The sequence below is a fragment of the Molothrus aeneus genome, chromosome 6, assembly GCF_037042795.1.
Source record: "Molothrus aeneus isolate 106 chromosome 6, BPBGC_Maene_1.0, whole genome shotgun sequence".
NCBI classification, from domain to species: Eukaryota; Metazoa; Chordata; class Aves; order Passeriformes; family Icteridae; genus Molothrus; species Molothrus aeneus.
This window is the reverse complement of record NC_089651.1, coordinates 61,165,206-61,187,235: the sequence shown is the minus strand read 5'-3', so window position 1 is coordinate 61,187,235 and position 22,030 is coordinate 61,165,206. Positions and strand designations below refer to the sequence as shown.

The 22,030-nt window shown below is 43.4% G+C and overlaps 1 protein-coding gene across 1 annotated transcript; it reads right to left on the bottom strand.

Annotated features, from left to right (window-relative positions):
- Positions 1-193: 193 nt before the first annotated feature.
- On the bottom strand, positions 194-21,829 carry SAV1 (salvador family WW domain containing protein 1). The gene is made up of 5 exons (XM_066551809.1): positions 21,600-21,829; positions 18,631-19,098; positions 10,972-11,242; positions 8,323-8,466; positions 194-1,344 (listed from the first exon to the last, which is right to left on the bottom strand). Exons 1-5 carry the CDS (start codon positions 21,691-21,693, stop codon positions 1,137-1,139), a joined length of 1,185 nt encoding a protein of 394 aa, XP_066407906.1. The 5' UTR covers positions 21,694-21,829; the 3' UTR covers positions 194-1,136.
- Positions 21,830-22,030: the final 201 nt, after the last annotated feature.

The following is a 22,030-nucleotide window of genomic DNA, read 5'->3' as shown; positions in this document are numbered from 1 at the left end:
TGGGGTTTTTCACATGTTTGGTTTGATTTGGGGTTGGTGTTTTGAGGGTCATTTATGGTCATTCATCCAGACAGACCCAGAGCTTGGTGCCACCAAGAGCTTCCATCATCTCAAGCCCATGGGGCTTTTCCTGCTGGTAAGAATGGTTTATCTGATGTTCTGAAAGGGCACAAATCAGCACACAAACCCTTCATTCATCGAACAAAATGATTTTTATTGAATTCGTAGGATTTACAAGAAATGTACTTTTTTGTCTGCAGTGTTTATTGCACTGAAAAGAACCCATAAATAACATACCAGGACAATTAATGAACCAAATGAAATTACTGGAGAGGGTAACTGGACAATTAAAGATTTCCCCAAGTGAGGAGCTTTAAGACAAAAGCTCATTACAAAAAACCCAGTAATTGCTGTTACATCCCTGATTTTCCCCCTGGGGTGGCACAGTGGGTCAGACAATGCTACTGCCTTTCCACTGGAGCGGGTCAGGTTTTGGGAAATGCAGGATCAAAGCCACTCTGCTTAGAGATCTTGGTCTTTGGGAAGGTACAAGCGTCCCCCTCTGAGTAATCTGTGTGGAAATGAGGAGTGAGGCTGGAGTACTAATGAGCTAAAGTAAAAAATAAGGCAACGCAGGCTTCGCCTGGGCGAAGCGCTGGGGTCCGAAGGGTGAGATCAGCTCCTGGTGGGAGTGAACAGGCCGGGGCTGGTTCTGTACATTAAAGCTGTAAACAAAGAGCAGAGCTCTCAGGAGAGGGGTCCCAACCCCCAGGGAAACGCCCTGAGCGAGGCATCTGCATCTGGACAAGGTTTGGAAGGCAGGACGTGACGGCTGCATCTACTGCCCTTCAAAAATACACAGCCAGCTTTTAATACTGCAGCTGACTGCAGGGAAGGGCTGGAGCATCAGGGGACACGGAACTTGCTGGTTTCTCAGGATAACAAACTCAAACTACTCCCGGCGCGGCCAAAAAAGATTAACAAACAATTTCCACTTTTTATAAACAACACATAATACATGTAGAAAAATATTCAAGAGGATAATAATAACAAAGGTGCAACGTCAACAAAAATAAGCTGCCTTTTCAACCAGAAGCACTTTTCCTTGGAGAGCTGCTGTGGTGCGGGCAGGGAGCTCAGTAGTTGGCGCTGTGCTGCTGCTGCTGCAGGTACCACTGCTGCCGCTGCTGGCGCTGCTCCAGCTCCCCCAGCAGCGCCTGCCTGAAGGCCTCGTAGAGCTTCACGATGCGCTCCAGCTCCTTCATGAACAGCAGCTTCAGCATGCCCTGGTACGTGTCCAGGTCAGCCAGCTGGAACAGCTCCCACTTCAGGATGTGGTCGTACCTGGGGGAGACACAGGGATTGCTTAAAGATATGGATATTAAGGTGAAAAACGCCAGTGGCTTGGTTTGAAACTTTTCAAAGTTGAATAGGAATAAAATGGTTATAAAATAGTAATATAATCAGAGTAATAATGATTTGGACAATTAGGATTAGGACAATATGAGACAATAGAGACAAAGAGCTACGGACACTCAGGGTACCTTTTCTGCCACGTTACCAGAGGATTAACCCTTAAAAACAACAGCCTGTTGCATATTCATACAGCTCATCCATGGTGCAGAAATTCCATTCCAACACAGGATTCTGTCTGGGCAGTGTCAGCTTCTTCCTCTGAACCCTGACAGCATCTTTGAGGCAGGAGAAGTTCATTTCTCCTGATAATGGAGCAATGAATTCTCTTTCTCTGAAAGATTCAGGTGTCCTGTGACTGCTGTCTCACTGCCAGTCCTTTCTTTAAAAAAAGTATCCTACATAGCGTAGTTTCAATTTTAACATATTTTATAACCTAAAACTATATTTAACACACTACTTAAGAGAATTAATACAGCATCACTTTCTAACACAACACATACAATATTCATTTGAATATTAGCAAAAAGCCAATCATAAAATATGCATTTTTCACATTTGTAGTGGTGTTCACAGGGGTCCCAGGGTGAGGGAAGAGATGAGAATCTTGACTCCATGTTTCATTTCATTTTATGATATATATTATATTAAAAGAAAATGATATATCAAATATAAACTATACTAAAATAGAAGAAAGGATTTCATCAGAAGGCTTGAAAGGAATAGAAAGGAATGATAATAAAATCTTGTGACTGACCAGAGTCTGAGCCAGCTGAGTGTGATTGGCCGTTAATTAAAAACAACCACATGAGACCAATCCCAGATGCCCCTGTTGCATCCCACAGCAGCAGATAATCATTGTTTGCATTTCATTTCTGAGGCCTCTCAGCTTCCCAGGAGTAAAGATCCTAAGGAAAGGATTTTTCATAAAATGTGTCTGTGGCAGATACTGATCTAGTGCTGATATCCAACTGTGAGGGACAAAACCTCTCTAACAGTTTAACGTTAGAAAGTGTGTGTTTATTGTGGGATAGCTCCCAAATACACAGCACAATTTACAGTGATCAGAGAGCCCTTTTATCTGTACAAGGATTGAGTACCCAAAATACAAATACACATTCATAACTTTGGTACATCCCATTCCCAATATGGATATTGATCTAGTACTGATATCCAACTGTGAGGGACAAAACCTCTCTCACAGTTTAAAGTTAGAAAGTGTGTGTTTATTGTGGGATAGCTCCCAAATACACAGCACAATTTACAGTGATCAGAGAGCCCTTTTATCTGTAAGTATATAAGAGTATATAAGAGTATCCATGAGTATATAAGAGTATTGAATACCCAAAATACAAATCCATATTCATAACTTTGGTACATCCCATTCCCAATATGGATATTGATCTACTACTGATATCCAAAAACTCTCTCGCAGTTTAACGTTAGAAAGTGTGTGTTTTTTGTGGGATAGCTCCCAAATACACACCACAATTTACAGCTGATCACAGAGCCCTTTTATCTGTAAGTATATAAGAGTATCTATAAGTATATAAGAGTATTGAATACCCAAAATACAAATCCATATTCATAACTTTGGTACATCCCACTCCCTGCCCCGTATGGTAATTAGTTCAAAAGCCATTAAGCATGGTAATTAGTTCAAAAGCCATTAAGCATGCTCAGTTTGTTCCTTGAAGTGGGTCCATGGTCCCTTTCCTGGGGAGGGGTCCCAAAAAGAGGAAGTAAATGAAGTCTTCCTCGTTCTGACCTTGCTGCCTTTTCAGTGCAGATCTGACAAATGAACCCTTGGTAGAACTCCCATTCCCATCTTCAACTGGGTTCAGAACAGAGGAGGCCACAATTGTCTTATGTTCCTAAAAGCCATTTATAAGTTTCTATATTCTTCATTATAAACCCAGCTCACCAAACATTGTGTTGACAAGCAATCAATTATTAGTTAACTACTAACTCTTAACTTCATCAAGGCCTTTTATTTACTTTATTTTAATTAACTCTAATAAAGCTTATCTCTAACTAAAATCTCAGCTCCTCTAAAATCTCTGAATTCCTTTCAGTTTCTGTCTCAACAGGGCCTCTCCAGGATGGCTGGAATGAGATCCCTCCATGGGACTGAGCCCTAACGGTGGGGCTGTGTCTGGGACTGGGCTGGGGTAACATCACTGCAGGAGTCACAAAACTCTCCCTTGTCCCCACAGAAAGGAAATAAGCCCAGAAGTTTCTCTCCTCAATGAGGTGAAAAGAAACCTCATAGGACCTGGGGGGCTTCACCTCAAATTTAAGGATGGCTGATTGGACAGAAGCCAAAAAGTCCAAACTGGGCAATTTACCAGAAAAAGAAGAGAACAAAAAACCAAATCACTTCTGTGAGGTGTTTTACCAGGGGCAAGGACCTCCTACACCTGGCTCGATTTTTCAGTTTGTTATTTTGCCTTTTAAAATAAGGCAAAAATTTTATATAAAAAAAATAAATTAAAATTTATTCAAATAAAATACTTTCTTCTATTTTAGTATAGTTTATATTTGATATATCATTTTCTTTTAATATAATATATATCATAAAATGAAATGAAACATGGAGTCAAGATTCTCATGTGTGTTTGGGAGTTATCCCACAATATTTTGTTAATATTAAATTAACAAAATTCAATTATTAAATTTTATTTCATAAATATTAATTTAATATTAATAAAATATTATTAAACTATTTAATGATAGAAATTTATTAAAACCTTCTTAATAAGGTTAAAACCTTATTAAAACCTTTTTAATCAAAGGTTTATTAAAACCTTTTTGTTTCCAACAGTGCAACAGAAGCCATGCTGCTGATTTTTATGCCTGCAGGGGTAGCTGGGCTGTCTTGGGAGTGTTTCAGACTCTGAACCTTGTGGGACCCAAGGAGCTCCTGCAGCACATCACAGCCCCTGCAGGGCCACAGGGGATGCCCTGGAGCGACCAGAACCAACAGGAAACACAGCTGGGAGAGAGAGCTGGGAATGCTCATCTGGAGAGGAGAAGGCTCCAGGGAGAGCTCAGAGCCCCTGGCAGGGCCTGGAGGGGCTCCAGGAGAGCTGGAGAGGGACTGGGGACAAGGCATGGAGGGACAGGAGCCAGGGAATGGCTCCCAGTGCCAGAGGGCAGGGATGGGTGGGAGATTGGGAATTGGGAATTCCTGGCTGGGCTGGGATTGCCAGAGCAGCTGTGGCTGCCCCTGGATCCCTGGCAGTGCCCAAGGCCAGGCTGGACAGGGCTGGGAGCAGCCTGAGGTGGGTGGGGTGGGATGGTTTTCAATTCCCTTCCACACCACACCACCCTGGCATTCCATGGAAATGCATTCTGGAAGCACTGAACAGCAATTCCATCCACAAGCCACCCGGAATATTTACTGGAAAGCATCTGTTCCAATCCAAGTCACACAGAAAAATGAATTCATGAATGACTTCAGCAGCTCAGGTCCCTCCCAAGGACGGGGCACTGTCCCCAGTCCAGTGTAATGAGTGTTCTTGGCTGCTCAGCCTCTCCAATTAACCCCTCCTGGTTAATTAGCAGCGATAATTGACAGTGGGTATTGAATGCAAACCCTGCTGTGCTTCCAGCCTCACTGCCCTCCCCTCCCTTCCTGCTTCTCCTCACACAGCCCACCCAAAATGGGATTTCCTGAGCTTGGAAATGGGGAGCTGGCTGCTCTGCCCACCCAGAACAGCTCGTGGATAATGGAGACATTTGGGATAATGGAGACATTTGGGATAATGGAGACATTTGGGATAATGGAGATCTTTGGAATAATGGAGATCTTTAAAATAATGGAGTTATTTGGAATAATGGAGATCTTTGGAATAATGGAGACATTTGGAATAATGGAGATCTTTGGAATGATGGAGATACTTGGAATAATGGAGTTATTTGGAATAATGGAGATCTTTGGAATAATGGAGACATTTGGGATAATGGAGACATTTGGGATAATGGAGACATTTGGAATAATGGAGATACTTGGAATAATGGAGATCTTTGGAATAATGGAGATCTTTGGAATAATGGAGTTATTTGGAATAATGGAGTTATTTGGAATAATGGAGATCTTTGGAATAATGGAGATATTTGGAATAAAGGAGTTATTTGGAATAATGGAGATCTTTGGAATAATGGAGACATTTGGAATAATGGAGATCTTTGGAATAATGGAGATTTTTGGAATAATGGAGATCTTTGGAATAATGGAGATCTTTGGAATAATGGAGTTATTTGGAATAATGGAGTTATTTGGAATAATGGAGACATTTGGAATAATGGAGATCTTTGGAATAATGGAGTTATTTGGAATAATGGAGATCTTTGGAATAATGGAGACATTTGGAATAATGGAGATCTTTGGAATAATGGAGATTTTTGGAATAATGGAGATCTTTGGAATAATGGAGATTTTTGGAATAATGGAGATTTTTGGAATAATGGAGACTTTTGGAATAATGGAGATCTTTGGAATAATGGAGTTATTTGGAATAATGGAGATCTCTGATGCAGCTGAGGCACAGGAGAAGATGGATTCACCTGGCTGGAGGCTGAGGCTGGAGTATCAGTGGGTTTATGGAAATAAACTGCATTCCCCACTGAAAGTCACATTCCAGATGTATCACAGAAGCACCAGGACGTGCAGGTGACTTCCAAAGATGCTCTGAGGAATTTTAAGAATTTAATTAAATCTTATCACAGCCTCTGTGTTAAAGTTATCCCTGATTCTGACAGGGCTGCACTGCTAAAATATTTTATTTTTTTTCCCAAAAAAAGGAGGAATAACCAAGTGCAGCTGTTTGGAGCTGGAGCTGTGTGTTGACAAGGAGGGCTGAAGTTTTCAGGCACTTGTGTGAAGAACTTTCTGTTCCTGGCTACCAGCAAACAGACTGAGCAGCAGAAATGAACAATCTGGATTAACAGTTTAACAATTACATTGGATTTGCTGTGTGTTAACAATTAACTGTTAATTAGGGGACCCCTCTGGATTGCTGAGCTCACAAGGACAACACCTTTCCCTCCTCCTCCCTTCCCGCTCAGCAGGAGCCTCCCTGCCCTCACAGGAAGGAATTTTTTCCTATAAACAAAGATTATTTTGGTTAACACCTCCTGGACTCTCTGTCAGGCTTTTTCAAACCCTAATTTTTATGCTCTAGAGGAATTTGTTACAACAGAATCTAATAATCTTATTTTTTCCATAATTATCTACTCCTCTAAACAAAAACAAACAAAAAATACCCAAGCTAAATCAATTTACAAAGCCAGGGGTAAGTAACAAATCAGCACAAAATAAAACCAATTCTTTCAGTGCAAAACTGTGCTGATAATTAAAATAAAACCAATTCTTTCAGTGCAAAACTGTGCTGATAATTAAAAATTTAAAAATTTGTCTCAGCCTACTTGCTCTAAAGAAATCCCTGATGAATTGTTTAACTTGTCTTATGTTTGTTTCTCAAGTTTCAAGAAAATACCCAAAATAATCCACACAACACAGGCTGAGCTATTTAAATTCCCATTGCCTGGATGTGGCAAAGACCTCAATAAAGGAATGGATCTGCAGCCAAAACCTGGAAGGATTTCTAGGATACAAATCCTGCAGGCTACAGGAACTGAGTGTGGAGCCTCAGTGTGCTGGGGGCTTTTAGGGCAATTTAAATTTTATGGGCTGCTGGCAAAGCCAGCAGTCACAAGAAAGAATAAAACTCATTCAAATTGTACTCACTAGGAGCAGGTAATAAAATAAAGGAATTTTTTTAGCGGAAGTCACTGAACACCACAGCTTGAATTTGCAGTTACAGGCTGTCCTCACTGCTGGAAAACTGAATTTCTCCATATTCTCCTTATGAATAGCACATGATTTAATAATTATTACAGCACATTTATTGCTTTCTATTCAGTGTTACTGCTCTGCAGAGCTGCACCCATTAGAAAATCTCATTTCTTGATGCTGACCCAAACCTTTTTTTGGAGGAGATTCTCCCTGTTCCTGCAGCAGGTTTTTTTTGACAAAATGACTTTTTATTAGCCTTTAGTTTTTAATTCAATTTCTTCAACAGGAATATAGAAATAGAAATATAGAAATATAGAAATAGAGATGTCAGCCAGCATTTGGCCTAAAGGGGCTCCAAAGGAGCTGGAAAGGGACTGTGGACAAGGGATGGAGGGAAGGACAAGGGGACTCAGGATGGTCTGAATGAGATCATTTTATGGGACTGACCCCAAAGGCTGGGGGTTGTGTTTGGAAATGGGCTTTCACAAATGGCTTTCAGCTGCAAAAAGGTAAATTTAGGTTGGATATTAGGAAGAAATGGTTCTCTGTGAGGGAGGTGAAGCCTTGGCACAGATCCCCAGAGCAGCTGGGGCTGCCCCTGGATCCCTGAAGTGTCCCAGGCCAGGCTGGACAGGGCTTGGAGCTCCCTGGGATGGTGGAAGGTGACCCTGCCCATGGCAAGGGTGGAACTGGATGATTTTTAAGTTCCTTCCAACCCAAACAATTTCATGATTCTGTGATTTAAAACTCTTAAAGGTGAAGGAAAAGCTGTGCTGTTTAAAAAGAACTAAAAGAGACATGAGGAAGTTCCACCCTAGAAATGTTTCACATATTTTCTGAGCACGTGGTACCGCTCTTGTAAATACTCTGAAAGCAAAACACATCCTTCACCCTGTGACAGAGCTTTCTGCCAGTTGTGGGAGCTGCACAAAGTGATGCCTGAAAGAAAGCAAATTAATGGGATAAACATTTGGTACAACTCCCTCATGCTGTCAACCTCAGCCTGAAAACCAAATACAGCACAAACTCTGCTGTCAGACACAGAAATTCAATTTTTGTTTTTTCATTTGCAGAGTGAAAAGAAGAAAAAAAAAAAGGCAGAATCTCACTTGACAGGAGCCCTGGCATAGACCTGCAGCCAGTCAGGGATCTCAGCACTGTGGTAGGGGTTGGCAGGGACCAGCAGGGCCTGGCTCCTCTCTGGGGGCTGCGGCTGGTAGGACACGGGGGGCGGCTGATCGTAACGGGGCACGCTGCAGGGACAGACGGACAGACAGGGTCAGCCAGCACCCTGCACACCATGCACGCTCTGCAGGCACCACCCCTGACACTGTACACAGGCTCAGCACTCCTGGCATTGTACAGACACACCATCCCTGACACTGTACACAGGCTCAGCACTCCTGGCATTGTACAGACACACCATCCCTGACATTGACATTGTACAGACACACCATCCCTGACATTGTACAGACACACCATCCCTGACACTGTACACAGGCTCAGCACTCCTGGCATTGTACAGACACACCATCCCTGACACTGTACACAGGCTCAGCACTCCTGGCATTGTACAGACACACCATCCCTGACACTGTACAGACACACCATCCCTGGCATTGACATTGTACAGACACACCATCCCTGGCATTTTACAGACACACCATCCCTGACATTGTACAGACACACCATCCCTGACACTGACATTGTACAGACACACCATCCCTGACATTGTACAGACACACCATCCCTGACATTGTACAGACACACCATCCCTGACACTGTACAGACACACCATCCCTGGCATTGTACAGACACACCATCCCTGACATTGTACAGACACACCATCCCTGACACTGTACAGACACACCATCCCTGGCATTGTACAGACACACCATCCCTGACATTGTACAGACACACCATCCCTGACACTGTACAGACACACCATCCCTGGCATTGTACAGACACACCATCCCTGGCATTGTACAGACACACCATCCCTGACATTGTACAGACACACCATCCCTGGCATTGTACAGACACACCATCCCTGACACTGTACACAGACACACCATCCCTGGCATTGTACAGACACACCATCCCTGACATTGTACAGACACACCATCCCTGACACTGTACACAGACACACCATCCCTGACATTGTACAGACACACCATCCCTGACATTGTACAGACACACCATCCCTGGCATTGTACACAGACCTATGATTCCTGAGCATTGTACACAGACACACCACTCCTGACATTATACACACACTCAGCATTTCTGAACATTACACACAGATCCACAATTTCCAAACATTATATACAAACTCACCATTCCTGAGCATCATACACAGATTCACTCATTCCTGAGCATTGTACACACACTCACCATTTCTGAACATCATACACACATTCACCATTCCTGAGCATTACATGCAGATTCACAATTTCCAAACATTATACACACACTCACCATTCCTGACCATTATACACAAATTCACCATTTCTGAGCATTATACACAGATTCACTCATTCCTGAGCATTATACACAAATTCATTCCTGAGCATTATGCACACACTCACCATTCCTGAGCATTATACACAAATTCACCATTTCTGAGCATTATACACAAATTCATTCCTGAGCATTATACACAAATTCATTCCTGAGCATTATGCACACACTCACCACTGCCAAGGCTGCTGCTGCAGCCTCACTGGGGTCTGCACTCAGCAATAGCTGCTGCTGCTATTTTGGTGAAATTCACCTTAGCCCCACTCAAAGCACTGGAGCTGTTTGTAAAATATTTTAAAAGTATTGATTCACACAATCCACAATTTAACATGTCAGAACAGCTGGATCCAGGCAGCAGCTGATCAGAGCTACTCCATTTAAAGATATCCCCTTCTATTTATCTTTTGTGCCACAAGGTGAGGAACTTTCTCTTCCTGGGTATCAGCAGAGCAGACTGAGAGCAGAAATCAACAATTTGGATTAACAATGTAACAATTAACATTGGATTTGGTGCATATTGACAATTAACAGCTGGATTTGGTGTGTATTAACAATTAAGTTAGATTTGGTGTGTATTTATAATTAACTGTTAATTTGGTGTGTATTAACAATTAACAGTTGGATTTGGTGCATACTGACAATTAACAGTTGGATTTGGAGCATACTGACAATTAACAGTTAGATTTGGTGCATATTAACAATTAACATTGGATTGGGTGTATATTGACAACTAACAGTTGGATTGGGTGCATATTAACAATTAACACTGGATTGGGTGTATATCGACAATTAACTGTTAGATTTGGTGCATATTAACAATTAACATTGGATTGGGTGTATATTGACAACAGTTAGATTTGGTGTAGATTAACAATTAACATTGGGTTTGGTGTGTATTAGTTCTATTTTACTTTGAAATTCTGAGTAGCTGCAATACCCATTTTCATCCCAGCCAAGACTTAGTTCACATTTCAGATGTCCAGAGCACCTCCAGGCACATCAGACTTTCAGTTTACATCTCAATTCTCTTCTCACCAACTCTGCAGCTCTCCTGGCAGCTGCAGAGCTGCTCTGTTTGACTGAGCAGCACCATCCTGCTTCTAAACACCACAACCAGGAGCCAAACCCCGAACAGCGGCAAAGCCAAAAATAAAGATTTTTTTCCCTGTTTTATGACACAAACCCATCTCCTCCCTGCACTAAACCACCCAGGGGGGGCAGGGAAGGTGGGAGCTCACCTGGGAGCACAGGGGTGCTTGTACTGAGCCCTTTTGTTGATGTGATCCACGTAGTAAACGCCGAACTCCGAGGACTCGACGCGCTCCCAGCCCGGCGGGAGCCCCTCGCGCTCCAGGGGGTGGCTCCAGTGGGTGGTGTTGGTGTTGTGGTCGATGTAATATTTCCTTCCTCTGATAGTCCAGTCCACTGACCAGCCAGGAGGAAGAGGTAAATCTTCAGAACTGTGATTTGTTAAGTTTCCTAAAGATGTAGCAGCGACTCTCCCGATGCCTAAAACAAAGGGAGATCGGGGTTTAAGGGAGAGATTTACAGAAATTAGGAATTTTGGTAAGGAATTATTACGGCTGCTTCGTTTAGCAACAAACAAAAAAACCCCATCAACAAAAACAAACAAAAAAACCCAGTTAAATTTCATATATCAACAAAAAAAAAACCCCAAAAATTCAGAAATTCAATCTATCCAGAAATTAAAACTATCCAGACAAAGCAGTGAATCCTAACAAAGCTTTCCAGGTGAACCAGTCAAGAGCAGCAACAGGACAGGGTAAACAAGAGAGGAGGGACAAGCAGGGTTGGGGTCCAAGAGCTGATTAAATTCCCACCTTTTCCCTGGAATCAGAGCACTTTTGGGATTGATCCAGCACTAGGTTTAAAAGACTGCTCAGCTCAGCAGCTCTTTGAAATGTGGGATTTGTTGTAACACACAGAGAGTTTTTACAGTTTTTAGCAGCTGGAGGGTGAGAGATGCCCACAGAAAGAGCTCCTGTCCCATCCCTCCCCAGGACACTTGGGAAGAAATAAAACCAGATGAGCAAGTGCAGAAAACTCATAAAAAACCAGCCCCAGGACACCCAGCCACAAAACCCCAGTGACATAATCAAGAATTCTGCAGGTTTCTTCCCATCCCTGGGAATTTGCTACCTCCTGGATGTGCTGGGCTCCATCCAATTCCCTTTAAAAATTCATTTTAAGGAGTTCCCTCCAGTCCCTCACAGTATCTGGTTTTAATGATAATTCCAATTATCTTTTCATCCCCCAGCCAAATGCATCCATTCAATCCCACTGGCAGCAGAGTTTGTGTGTTACTGGGTCCCACAGCCAGCAGAAGGGATTTGGGAGCCACTTTTGACACATTTTTAGAAGTCAGAAATCACCCTCCACACACACACACACACATTTACTGACAGGAATCCACCCCCTGCTCCTTTTCTTTTCAGGAATCACATTTTTGTGGGGTTATTTTTTGAGGCAAGGGAAAGGCAGAATCTCTCCTAAAATGGCAGCCTGAAACCTGGGTGAGCTATATCCTAACAGAATATTACAATAATTAAAAAGAAACTTACAGGAAGGCTCCAAAACAACTGGATAAACAAAAAAAGAAAAAATTCAAATCCCCCTCACCAACATCCTCCTTTCAAACTTTGTGCTCAGCCATAAATCTTTTTCCAGCTTTGCCATGCTCTGAGCTGTTTGGCCTGGAAGGATTTCCTCTGCTGTCAGCACTCACCTGTTTGTCAGCATTGGAAAGGGAAGCTGTGTCCATCTTTAACTGGGATTCAACAACCCAGAGCTTAATTCCAGAGCAAAGAAACATCTGGAGCCTTCCTGACCTTTGGAAGGGCTGGGGTAGTGAAGCTGGTTCAGCTCCACAGGCCAGGGACAAAATGAGAACATTTCAGCTTCTTCAGAATGCTGTGCTGGGGCCAAACAAACCCAGGATTCTCCCCCTTTAGGAAGCTCTGGGATGGGATTTCATGGATGTGGAAATTGTGATTGTTAAATCATCGCTGCCACGAGGGCTGCACACACAAATTTCACTGGGGGGAGTAAAAAAATCCCTGTTTTTCTGTTAACTGTTAAAACCTGCACATCCCTGTATTTTTCTTACAGTTCCTCCTCCTTAAATTCTGGCCTCAAATCCACAGATATTTCTTTTTCCTAAAGGTAAAGGTTAATGAGGAAGAGGTGCCATCCTCTGCACTAAAGCTCTCCTGACACATGGATTCTCCCAATGCCAGCTTATTTTTAATTTCCAAGATGCAAAGAACAAAAGTAACACCAGATCACAAATATTTTATCCATTCCTTTTGCTAATTTAATTTCCTGTATGAAGAAGCAGAGCCAAACCATTAAAATAAACTTGTGCAGATGCAGAAATTACCAGTTTTGAACAATATTCCATGGACATGAAATCAAAGGCCAGACTTATAAACTGATGGTTGGAACAATCACAGATTATAGTGGAATATTATCTCTGCTGAAGCTTCAAGATGTTGATATTCATAGGGCCTTAAAGCCATCAAGCACTGTGGCATGAAAATCAACAATTAATACAATTTAGACATTTTTTCCCTGTAGAATTATTTTTTAGGGATCAAAAGAAATTGTCTGTTGGTTTCCCTGATAAACCTCAGATGTTGCTTTGTGGGAGGATGGATACACACCAAAGAGAAAAACTCCTCCTATAGTTTTGAAGAGTAAGAGAAGAGCAAAATTAACTTTTATAGATATTTTTATATATATATATATATATATACACACACCTCTGTAATTTTAACTAAACAACACTTGGAGGAAAGAGTAAATTCCTCTGTGATTTTTTCCAAAGAATAACCCAAAGAAGAAAATTCCAAGCCAGCCTAAATCCATGGCCTGCCTTTTCCATGGCAGATTTCCAGGAATGACATTTTCTGCATTTAAATTCCAGGTAAAGTCTGAGCCCCAGAGCATTTTCACAGCAGCCCAAAGCTCCACAGAGGATTTTCCTGCAAGCACCAGGGACATTGCCTGGACTGGGGGCTGGCACCAGATTTATGGATCCCAAACAGAAAAGCTGAACAGTTTTGATACAAACATTTGGTGTAAAACTTGGGATTTTCCTGGCATGGAGGATGTGATCCCTACCATGAGATAAACTGAGCATGTCCACTGGAACTCTCAGGGTTTTCAAGCTCACACGCTCTCCCAGCTGGAACAAATAAAAGTTCTCCTTCTTCCTGCTTTCCCAAGAAATCAAGTTAAATTATCCTCTTTTCCCAAAGGTCTCTGGAGTGGCACCATCAAATCTCAAGGATGGTCAACAATCCATTTCAATTTATGCATTTGTAAAACCTTTTCAAGCCTCAGCTGGTAATTCTGTTTATAATGTTATATTATAATATAATATATTAGATAATGGGTTGGTTTTTGGTTCAGCTGCTGCTTTTAAGGAATATCAACACTGAAACTGAGGCTTTAATTTTCCTTCCACTTTTAAGATGCAGTATCTTCAATTTAAGGTCTTGAATTACCAATGTGAACTTTGAGCAGCACATTCCAATGCACTTTATCAATGCAGAAAGTTCCTTCTCCCAAAAACCCAAATAAAGTCACAAGTGTGAACAGTCTGGAGTGTGTTCTGCACTCAGGGAAGTTGAGTTTAGGAAGGAACAAAGGAGCTGGGAATGATGTCAGTGCCTTCCCAGTAAAAGAGGTTTTTGTTCTGAGGGAACCCTGCCTGGAAAGAAATCCAGGCCCTCTGGAGCAAAGATTGCCAGCAAAGGGCAGGTAAAAAAGAGAAATCCCAGCAGCAGCATAAAGGGCAAAGAGCAAAACCAGAGGAGAAAATTCCACTGGGGTAGAAAATGCAGAGAAATTTCAGAGCCCAGGAACTCCCCACCAGTGACTTCACCCAAATTTCCAAATAAAATTTGGAAACACTTACAAAAATCTCACCAAACACTATTTGTTTTGAATTAGCCCAATTGTCCTGAGAGCCTTTTTTCAGGATGCCAAAATCCTCTCCCGTGCCCTCATCAGAGCTGGGTGAAGAGCAGGAAGAGAAGATGAACAAACTGTCGAATTTGACAAGAGTAAGTATTAATAAAATACCACAAAGCTCCCATAACTCTCCTGTTTCTGCAGGTCCCAGCCTTCCTGAGCCTCTCCAAAGCCTCTGAAGGAACTTCCTGAGCACAAGCACCTCTTTTGTTGGAGGGAATGGGGCGTTCCAAGCAAGCACAAATTCACAAATAGGAAATGACAGGAAGAACTCTGAACATGGCAGGAATTATGCTGCAAAATTCCTGCAAAATCAGCACGAAAGAAGAAAAAGGCAGGAACTGCCATTTGTTTAAAAGTGACAGAAGTGTACACCCAGAAAAATAAAAACATGGCTGTTTCAGCTCTAAATGGGTTTCAGGCCATAATTTGTATTTCTTTTGCTCTTACATCAAACAAGTTTGCAGATTTTCATGGGTACAACTTAACAGATGAACCAAAAGCAGAGTGGATCCTCTCTGTTAAATTGTTTTTTTCTCCTGTGACATCCCAGTGAACTCATCACAATCCACCACCAGCAAGTGCCCTTACAGAGTTGATTTCAAGCTCAGCAATTTTCATAGACACAGAAGAATGGTTCAGCTTACCGCTCACACAGGTACAAATAACTCTGAGGTCTTGGTTACAAGTTAGTTCCAATCTACACTGTAGGTATAACTTCAACCACAGACCTCCCCAAAACTTTAACCTAGAAGAGAGGAAAGAGATGGCGAGGAAAGACAGGTAAAAGTCTCTTAAGAATTAAAAGTTTGAAAAGGACACTCATAATAATTCAAAAAAAAAAAAAAAAAAGAAATTAAAAATATAAGAAATGCCACAGAGGTAGCTAAATGTATAAAATTAGGAGGTATCTCAACTGAAAATATTGGTCAGGAAAATCAGCAACACTGAGTTGGTAATGAGAAACAAACTGAATGGAAATATGGAAAGGAGGAGATGGCAGAAGTGGAGCACAGGGAGAGAGAAAACGTGGCTTGAAGGAGAAATGCCATGGAAGGACAGGCAATGCTGAAACACCAACTGCTGCAAAGCCCAGGGCTGCCTCAACACCTGGCTGAGCGCTCTGAAGCCTTGATAAGAACATGTTTGCAACTCCTCTCCAAACCCCAGAGAGGAAAATCTCAGTGTTGAATGAGAGCTGAAATGCACAGGCACCTCTTCACTTCCAGACTGCTCCCAAAAATCACCTCAGTGTGAGCACCATGGAATGCCAGCAAAGCAGGAACACCTCGTGTTCACCAGGCAACACCTCCTGGGGAATCCACCCAAAACACACCAGGACTGAGCAAGGGCACCTCTGGAGGGAAAGGGAAGGAGGCAGCGTTTACAAACTCCAGCTAAAAACCAGATTTTTCATTTGGAACTGCAGGCATCAGGCAATTCTGGCATCTCAATGAAGAGAAACAACAATGCAGACCAGTAAAGAAAAGTAATTTAGACAAAGACAGTGAAAGCAACAGGCTCTGGAAATGCAAGAAAAAGAAACAAGGAATTACAGAGACATTTGGGGAACTCAAGGAAAACACTGAAGGTGTGAAGGCATGGGATGGTTCAAATAAAAAGAAGCTGAATGGTGAGATGAAGGAAGTAACAAAACCTAAAATTTTCTTATTTTGGGCCACATAATTCTTTAAGAAAAAGGAAACACTTGAGGAGCTCATATGGAGATGGAAAAAAATGGAGGAAAGGGAAACCAGTGGCAAGTGCAAGGCTCACCTTTGTGTGTCCCTACGAGTGCAGGAGATGAAATACTCACCCATCACCAAACCTGTGTAAAACTTGTTCAAAAGATGAAATATTGAACTATGAGAGTCAATGACCAAACCAAGCAAACAGGAGCAGCTCCTTTATGATTTCCAGGGTTAAGGTCAACAAACAGCAGGAAAAAAAATCTATTTAGGAAGAAGATGTTGCAACAATGGAGCAAAATATGGAGCTCCTTTCACAAATTTGCTCTGTGAATCTCCACTTGCAAGGCAGAGCTCCATTTCTGGGGATCTCCTCAGCAGACACAGCTGCTGCTCAATTCTGAAGGTTAAACTGATGGATTGGTTTGTGAAATCCTCCTCTCCTCCCTCAGACATCCCAGCACACGCTCCCAGTGCTTGTTACCTGGCCCAGGTACATGTTTAATGCCTGCTGCATGAGCAACAACTGCAGAGATGCAGGGTTTGCCCACAAAACCCAGGCAGATCAGCCAGATTCACTTTTAGAAAAATAAAGGAGGATTCAAGTAGCAGGCCTTAAACCTCAGCATTTCAGCATTTCCTGGCTGCCATTTCCACTTTTCATGGAAGTGTTTCTGTGGTGAAGAAAACACAAGGCACTGCCAGGTTCTGATCCCACACACCAGGGCAGCAGCATTAACAGCTGATGTTCTTCCTGGCAGGTTTCTTTTTCTAGACAGGGGATTTATTTTATCAGACACTAATTACAATTTTGTTTATAGATTACAGGTGACAATGTATTTCATATTGACAGGTTTTTAAATATGTTTTTTTTTAATATTTTTAAATATTTTTTTAAAATATTTCATTATTTACAGGTTTGAAATGTTTGTTTCAAAGTCCTCCTTGGGCATAGTTTTTGTTATATCAGAGTAAAATATTCCAGAAAAGTAATATTTAATGGATTCTTCTTTCTTATGCTGTTTTGCTTTAGGAAACAAAGGCAAGTTCCAGTGAAACTAAGGGGGGAACAGGCATATTTACAAACAAATTTAAAAGCTAAAAGAAAGGAGTCAAGGATTAGGAAGTAAATTTCAACACTAATTAGACACCAATTTGCTAATTACACAAAGCAGTCATTCTTCCCTATGACTATAAGGAATTATTTTAATTATTGAGGTCAAATTCAAACAATGAAATTAAATAAGATGATACTTAAAATTTAATAATAATAATAATAATAATAATAATAATAATAATAATAATAATAATAATAATAATAATAATAATAATAATAATGCTGCAATGTTGTAGTTTAGAGCTGTTGGTTTTTCTCTACATCATGAAAAGAGGAGATATCCCCCAGTGAATAAAATTACTTGCTAGCCAGAACTGATGTATAGAGGAGATGTACATATGCCTGGCATTAAAAACTCCAAACTTGCTTGGCCTTAGTCCATTTATTTAAGACAATAATCCTGGTTTCAATCCAGTTTTCCTTTCTGGATATGTGTGAACAAACCCTCAATTCCAATTACCCAGAACTGATGTGTAGAGATGTACATATGCCTGGCATTAAAAACCCCAAACTTGCTTGGCCTTACTCCATTTATTTAAGACAATAATCCTGGTTTAAATCTTATTTTTCCTTTCTGGGTATGTGTGAACAAACCCTCAATTCCAACTACCCAAAACTGATGTGTAGAGGAGATGTACACAAAACCTGCTTGGCCTTAGTCCATTTATTTAAGAAAATAACCCTGGTTTAAATCTAGTTTTCCTTTCTGGATATGTGTGAACAAACCCTCAATTCAGATTACCCAGCCTTAGAAACCATATGTGAAACCATTAGAAACCAAATTCCAATTACCTGGCATTAGAAACCGTATGTGTGAACAAACCCTTGATTCCAATTACCCAAAACTAATGTGTAGAGGAGATGTACACAAAACCTGCTTGGCCTTAGTCCATTTATTTAAGAAAATAATCCTGGTTTAAATCTCTTTTTCCTTTCTGGATATGTGTGAACAAACCCTCAATTCCAACTACCCAAATCCCAGAAATGCCATGAAAAAGCAGCTCAAACACGACCCTGATCATCCAGACTCCCCAAACTCCACCCCAACTCTCACCAAACCCGCATTTTTCCCAAAAGCACCGAGGAATCCTTACCTGAAGTGTGCCTGCCATGATTGTGGGCCATCCTCTGGAACAGATCACTGTTGTGTTCATAATACCTGTAGTCCTCGTGCAGGCGCTCGTTCAGCTGGCGTCTCCTGTGGCCATCGTAGAAATGATCGCAGTAATAGCCCCGGGCCCCGGCGTCGCCGTTCTCCAGCCCGGGGCCGGCCTCGGCCAGGAAGGGCTGCGAGGAGGAGGAGGAGGAGGAGGAGGAGCCGTACTCCCTGGGCACGTCGGCCAGGCTCCTGGCCAGGTAGGAGGGTGCAGACAGTCTGTTGCTTTCTCGCCTCAGGATCTCGTGAGGCGGCCTCTGCACCGGGGTCCGCAGGAAGCTCTGGTTCCTGGAGACGAGGCCATCGGCGCCGCCGGGGGCGTAGGCAGAGGATGAGGAGTCGGGAGGGCAGATGTCCGTGCGCCTGGGAATGGTCGGACCGTGGCGGATGAAGGAAGGCATCAGATCTGCCGGGGAGCACGGGGAGAAGTGAGAGCTCTGCCTGGGCACTGATTTACACGCTGAAATTGGGGAAATTCACTTAAGGCGCCTCTAATGTGAAAAATGGGTATTTTATCATTGGCTTTTCACAAACATTCAAATGAATATTATACGTGTTGTGTTAGAAAGTGATGTTGTGTTAATGCTCTTAAGTAGTGTGTTAAATATAGTTAAAATTGAAACTATGCTATGTAGGATCCTTTTTTTTTAAAGAAAGGACTGGCAGTGAGACAGCAGCCACAGGACACCTGAATCTTCCAGAGAAAGAGAATTTATTGCTCCATTATCAGCACAAACGAACTTCTTCCTGTGCTCGGGCAGGAGATGCTGTCAGGATTCACAGGAAGAAGCTGATTCTGCCCAGACAGAATCCTGTGTTGGAATGGAATTTCTGCATCATGGATGAGCTGTATGAATATGCAACAGGCTGTTGTTTTTAAGGGTTAATCCTCTGGTAACGTGGGGCCTTTTTCGGGCTTATTTTGCCCAGAAAAGGTACCCGGACTGTCTGTAACTCTTTGTCTCTATTGTCTCATATTGTCCTAATCCAAATTGTCCAAATTATTATTACTCTAATTGTATTACTGTTTTTATAACCATTTTATTACTATTAAACTTTGAAAATTTAAAAAACGAGTGATTGGCGTTTTTCACATCTAACACCTTCCTGCAGGGAGGCTGCAGACAGGGGGGTCGGTCCCTGACAGAACCAGAGGACACAGCCTCAAGCAGCACCAGGGAAGGGATAGGTTGGATATTAGGGAAAAAAAATCACTGAAAGAATAATAAAGCACTGGAATGCTCTTCCCAGGGAGGAGGTGGAATCACCATCTCTGGGTGTGTTTAAAAAGAGCCTGGCCATGGCACTGGGTGCTATAGTCTGGGTGAGGGGTGAGGGCACAGGTTGGGCTCAATGATCTCAGAGGTCTCTTCCAACCTCATCATCCTGTGATTCTGTGATTCTGTGATATGCTTGAGTAAATGTGGTGGTAAAGCTGCAGAATGTCCAGGTGCAGCAGAAACCAGCACAGCCCACACCACTGAGCAGTTCTGCCAGTGTAATAAAACTGCAGCTGTAATAAACAAACCAACCCCAAACCCATCAAAAAAACCACACAAGAAAAAAAACCCCAAACCACCCACACCATGCTGTGGCTGAATCAGTCAGGGTTCGTGTTTCTCTGTGAGAAGGGTCAAGAAAATCCACATATCTTGGCTACTGCTTCTTTGGGAATGTTGTCCTTATAAACTGGGAATGACAAGATGTTAATGCCCACAGGAATCCAAGACAGAATTCACACTGCCCCCACTGATCCCAAAGCCACAAAGTTCAGCCAGAAAAAACGATGTCATTCCATATGCATTAAGTCCTCAAATTATCAGGGAGATATTTCACTTTCTCCTTTAGAGTTTCACTGCCGCCCTCGAGTATGTGCAACATTCCTCTTCTCCCTCCTTCTACTTTCAACATGATAGAAATAAGTAGCTTCCCTCCAGGTAAATCAATACAGATGCTAACTTTCACTTAGAATGAGGTCATTCCTATTATTAATTACCTTTTATTAATAAACTCTTACAACTTACCTTAAAATCTGGTGCACCCTAGAAGGTGTCAGCAATAAATGTATTTATTTATTGACCAAACAAACCCATTTCAATCTCGGGTTATCTTCTAAGACCAACAAACCCAAACCCAAGCACACTTTCAGTGTGTGTTTGTGGTGATGTGCCCAGCCCTAGGAACACAGGGCTGCAGCATCAGAACCACGGGAAGATCCCTGCAGCCCAGGTGACCTCACCACGTTGAGTCACGGATAGGACCTGGAGCATTTTTTATGCAGGGATTTTATGCAACTGCCTGGCGGGACAGTTATCCCATTCCACGGAGCTCGGATGGGGAAAACAAGCGCTCCGTTTGGGAGGGAGCGGCCTCAGGGATCCCCGGAGCCGCGGCCCCGAAGCTCCCCCGGGCCACAGGGACTCCTTCCCTCCCTCCTTCCCTGTGCCAGGCTGCTCCGAGCCCCGGCCAGCCTCACCTTGGAGCTCTTGGCTGCATTTAAAATCAGCGTCTGCCTGAACCCCGGCCTGCTGAAACTGAGGAACCGGGCACCGAGAAAATCATAAAAACCACAAAAACCGCCGAGTTCGGGCACGCTGAGCGCCCGCTGGAGCAAGGCGTGCAGGGCTCCCTTTGAAACTCGGGTTTCCTCTCAGTTTTAACTCCCCTCCGTCATCTCCCAGGGCTCATAACAGCACCAAACACACATTTAGAGGGAAAAATAGCCCTTACACACATTTACAGGGAGAAATAACCCTTATACACATTTACAGGGATAACTCCCCCTCACGCCCCTCACCCCGCCAAGGCCGCGCAGCTCCAGGGCCCGCCGGACCCGCACCGGCCGCACACAAAGGCCTCGGGATCGGCCCCCCGAGCCGGCGTCCCCCGGTTCCCCCCGACACTCACTCCGCAGCAGCGGGCTCGTCTCCTTCTTCACGTACTTCCCCTGCACCTCGCCCGGCTTGGAGAGCTCCGTCCGCGTCTTCTTCCGCGACAGCATCCCACCTCCCGGCCCGCTGCCACCGCCCGCATGCCCGGCGCCGCTCCCCGCTCCGCAGGGCGGGGGAGGGGGGGGTCCGGCCGCCGCCGGGGGCCGGGCCGGGACCAGGAGCGGGGTTGGGATCGGGATCGGGACCGGGACCGGGCCGGGCCGGGGGTCGCTGAGGGGACGCGGCGGGCGCGCGGGGCGTTGTGGGAAGGCGGCGGCCGCCGCCCTCCGGGACGGCCGCAGGGCAGCGCAGGGGAGGGGGCGCGGCCACAGCGCCCCCGCGCGACGGGGAGGGCGCGGCCCCTCACGGAGCGGCGGGAGCCCGCCAGGACAGAACCCCCTGAGTAAC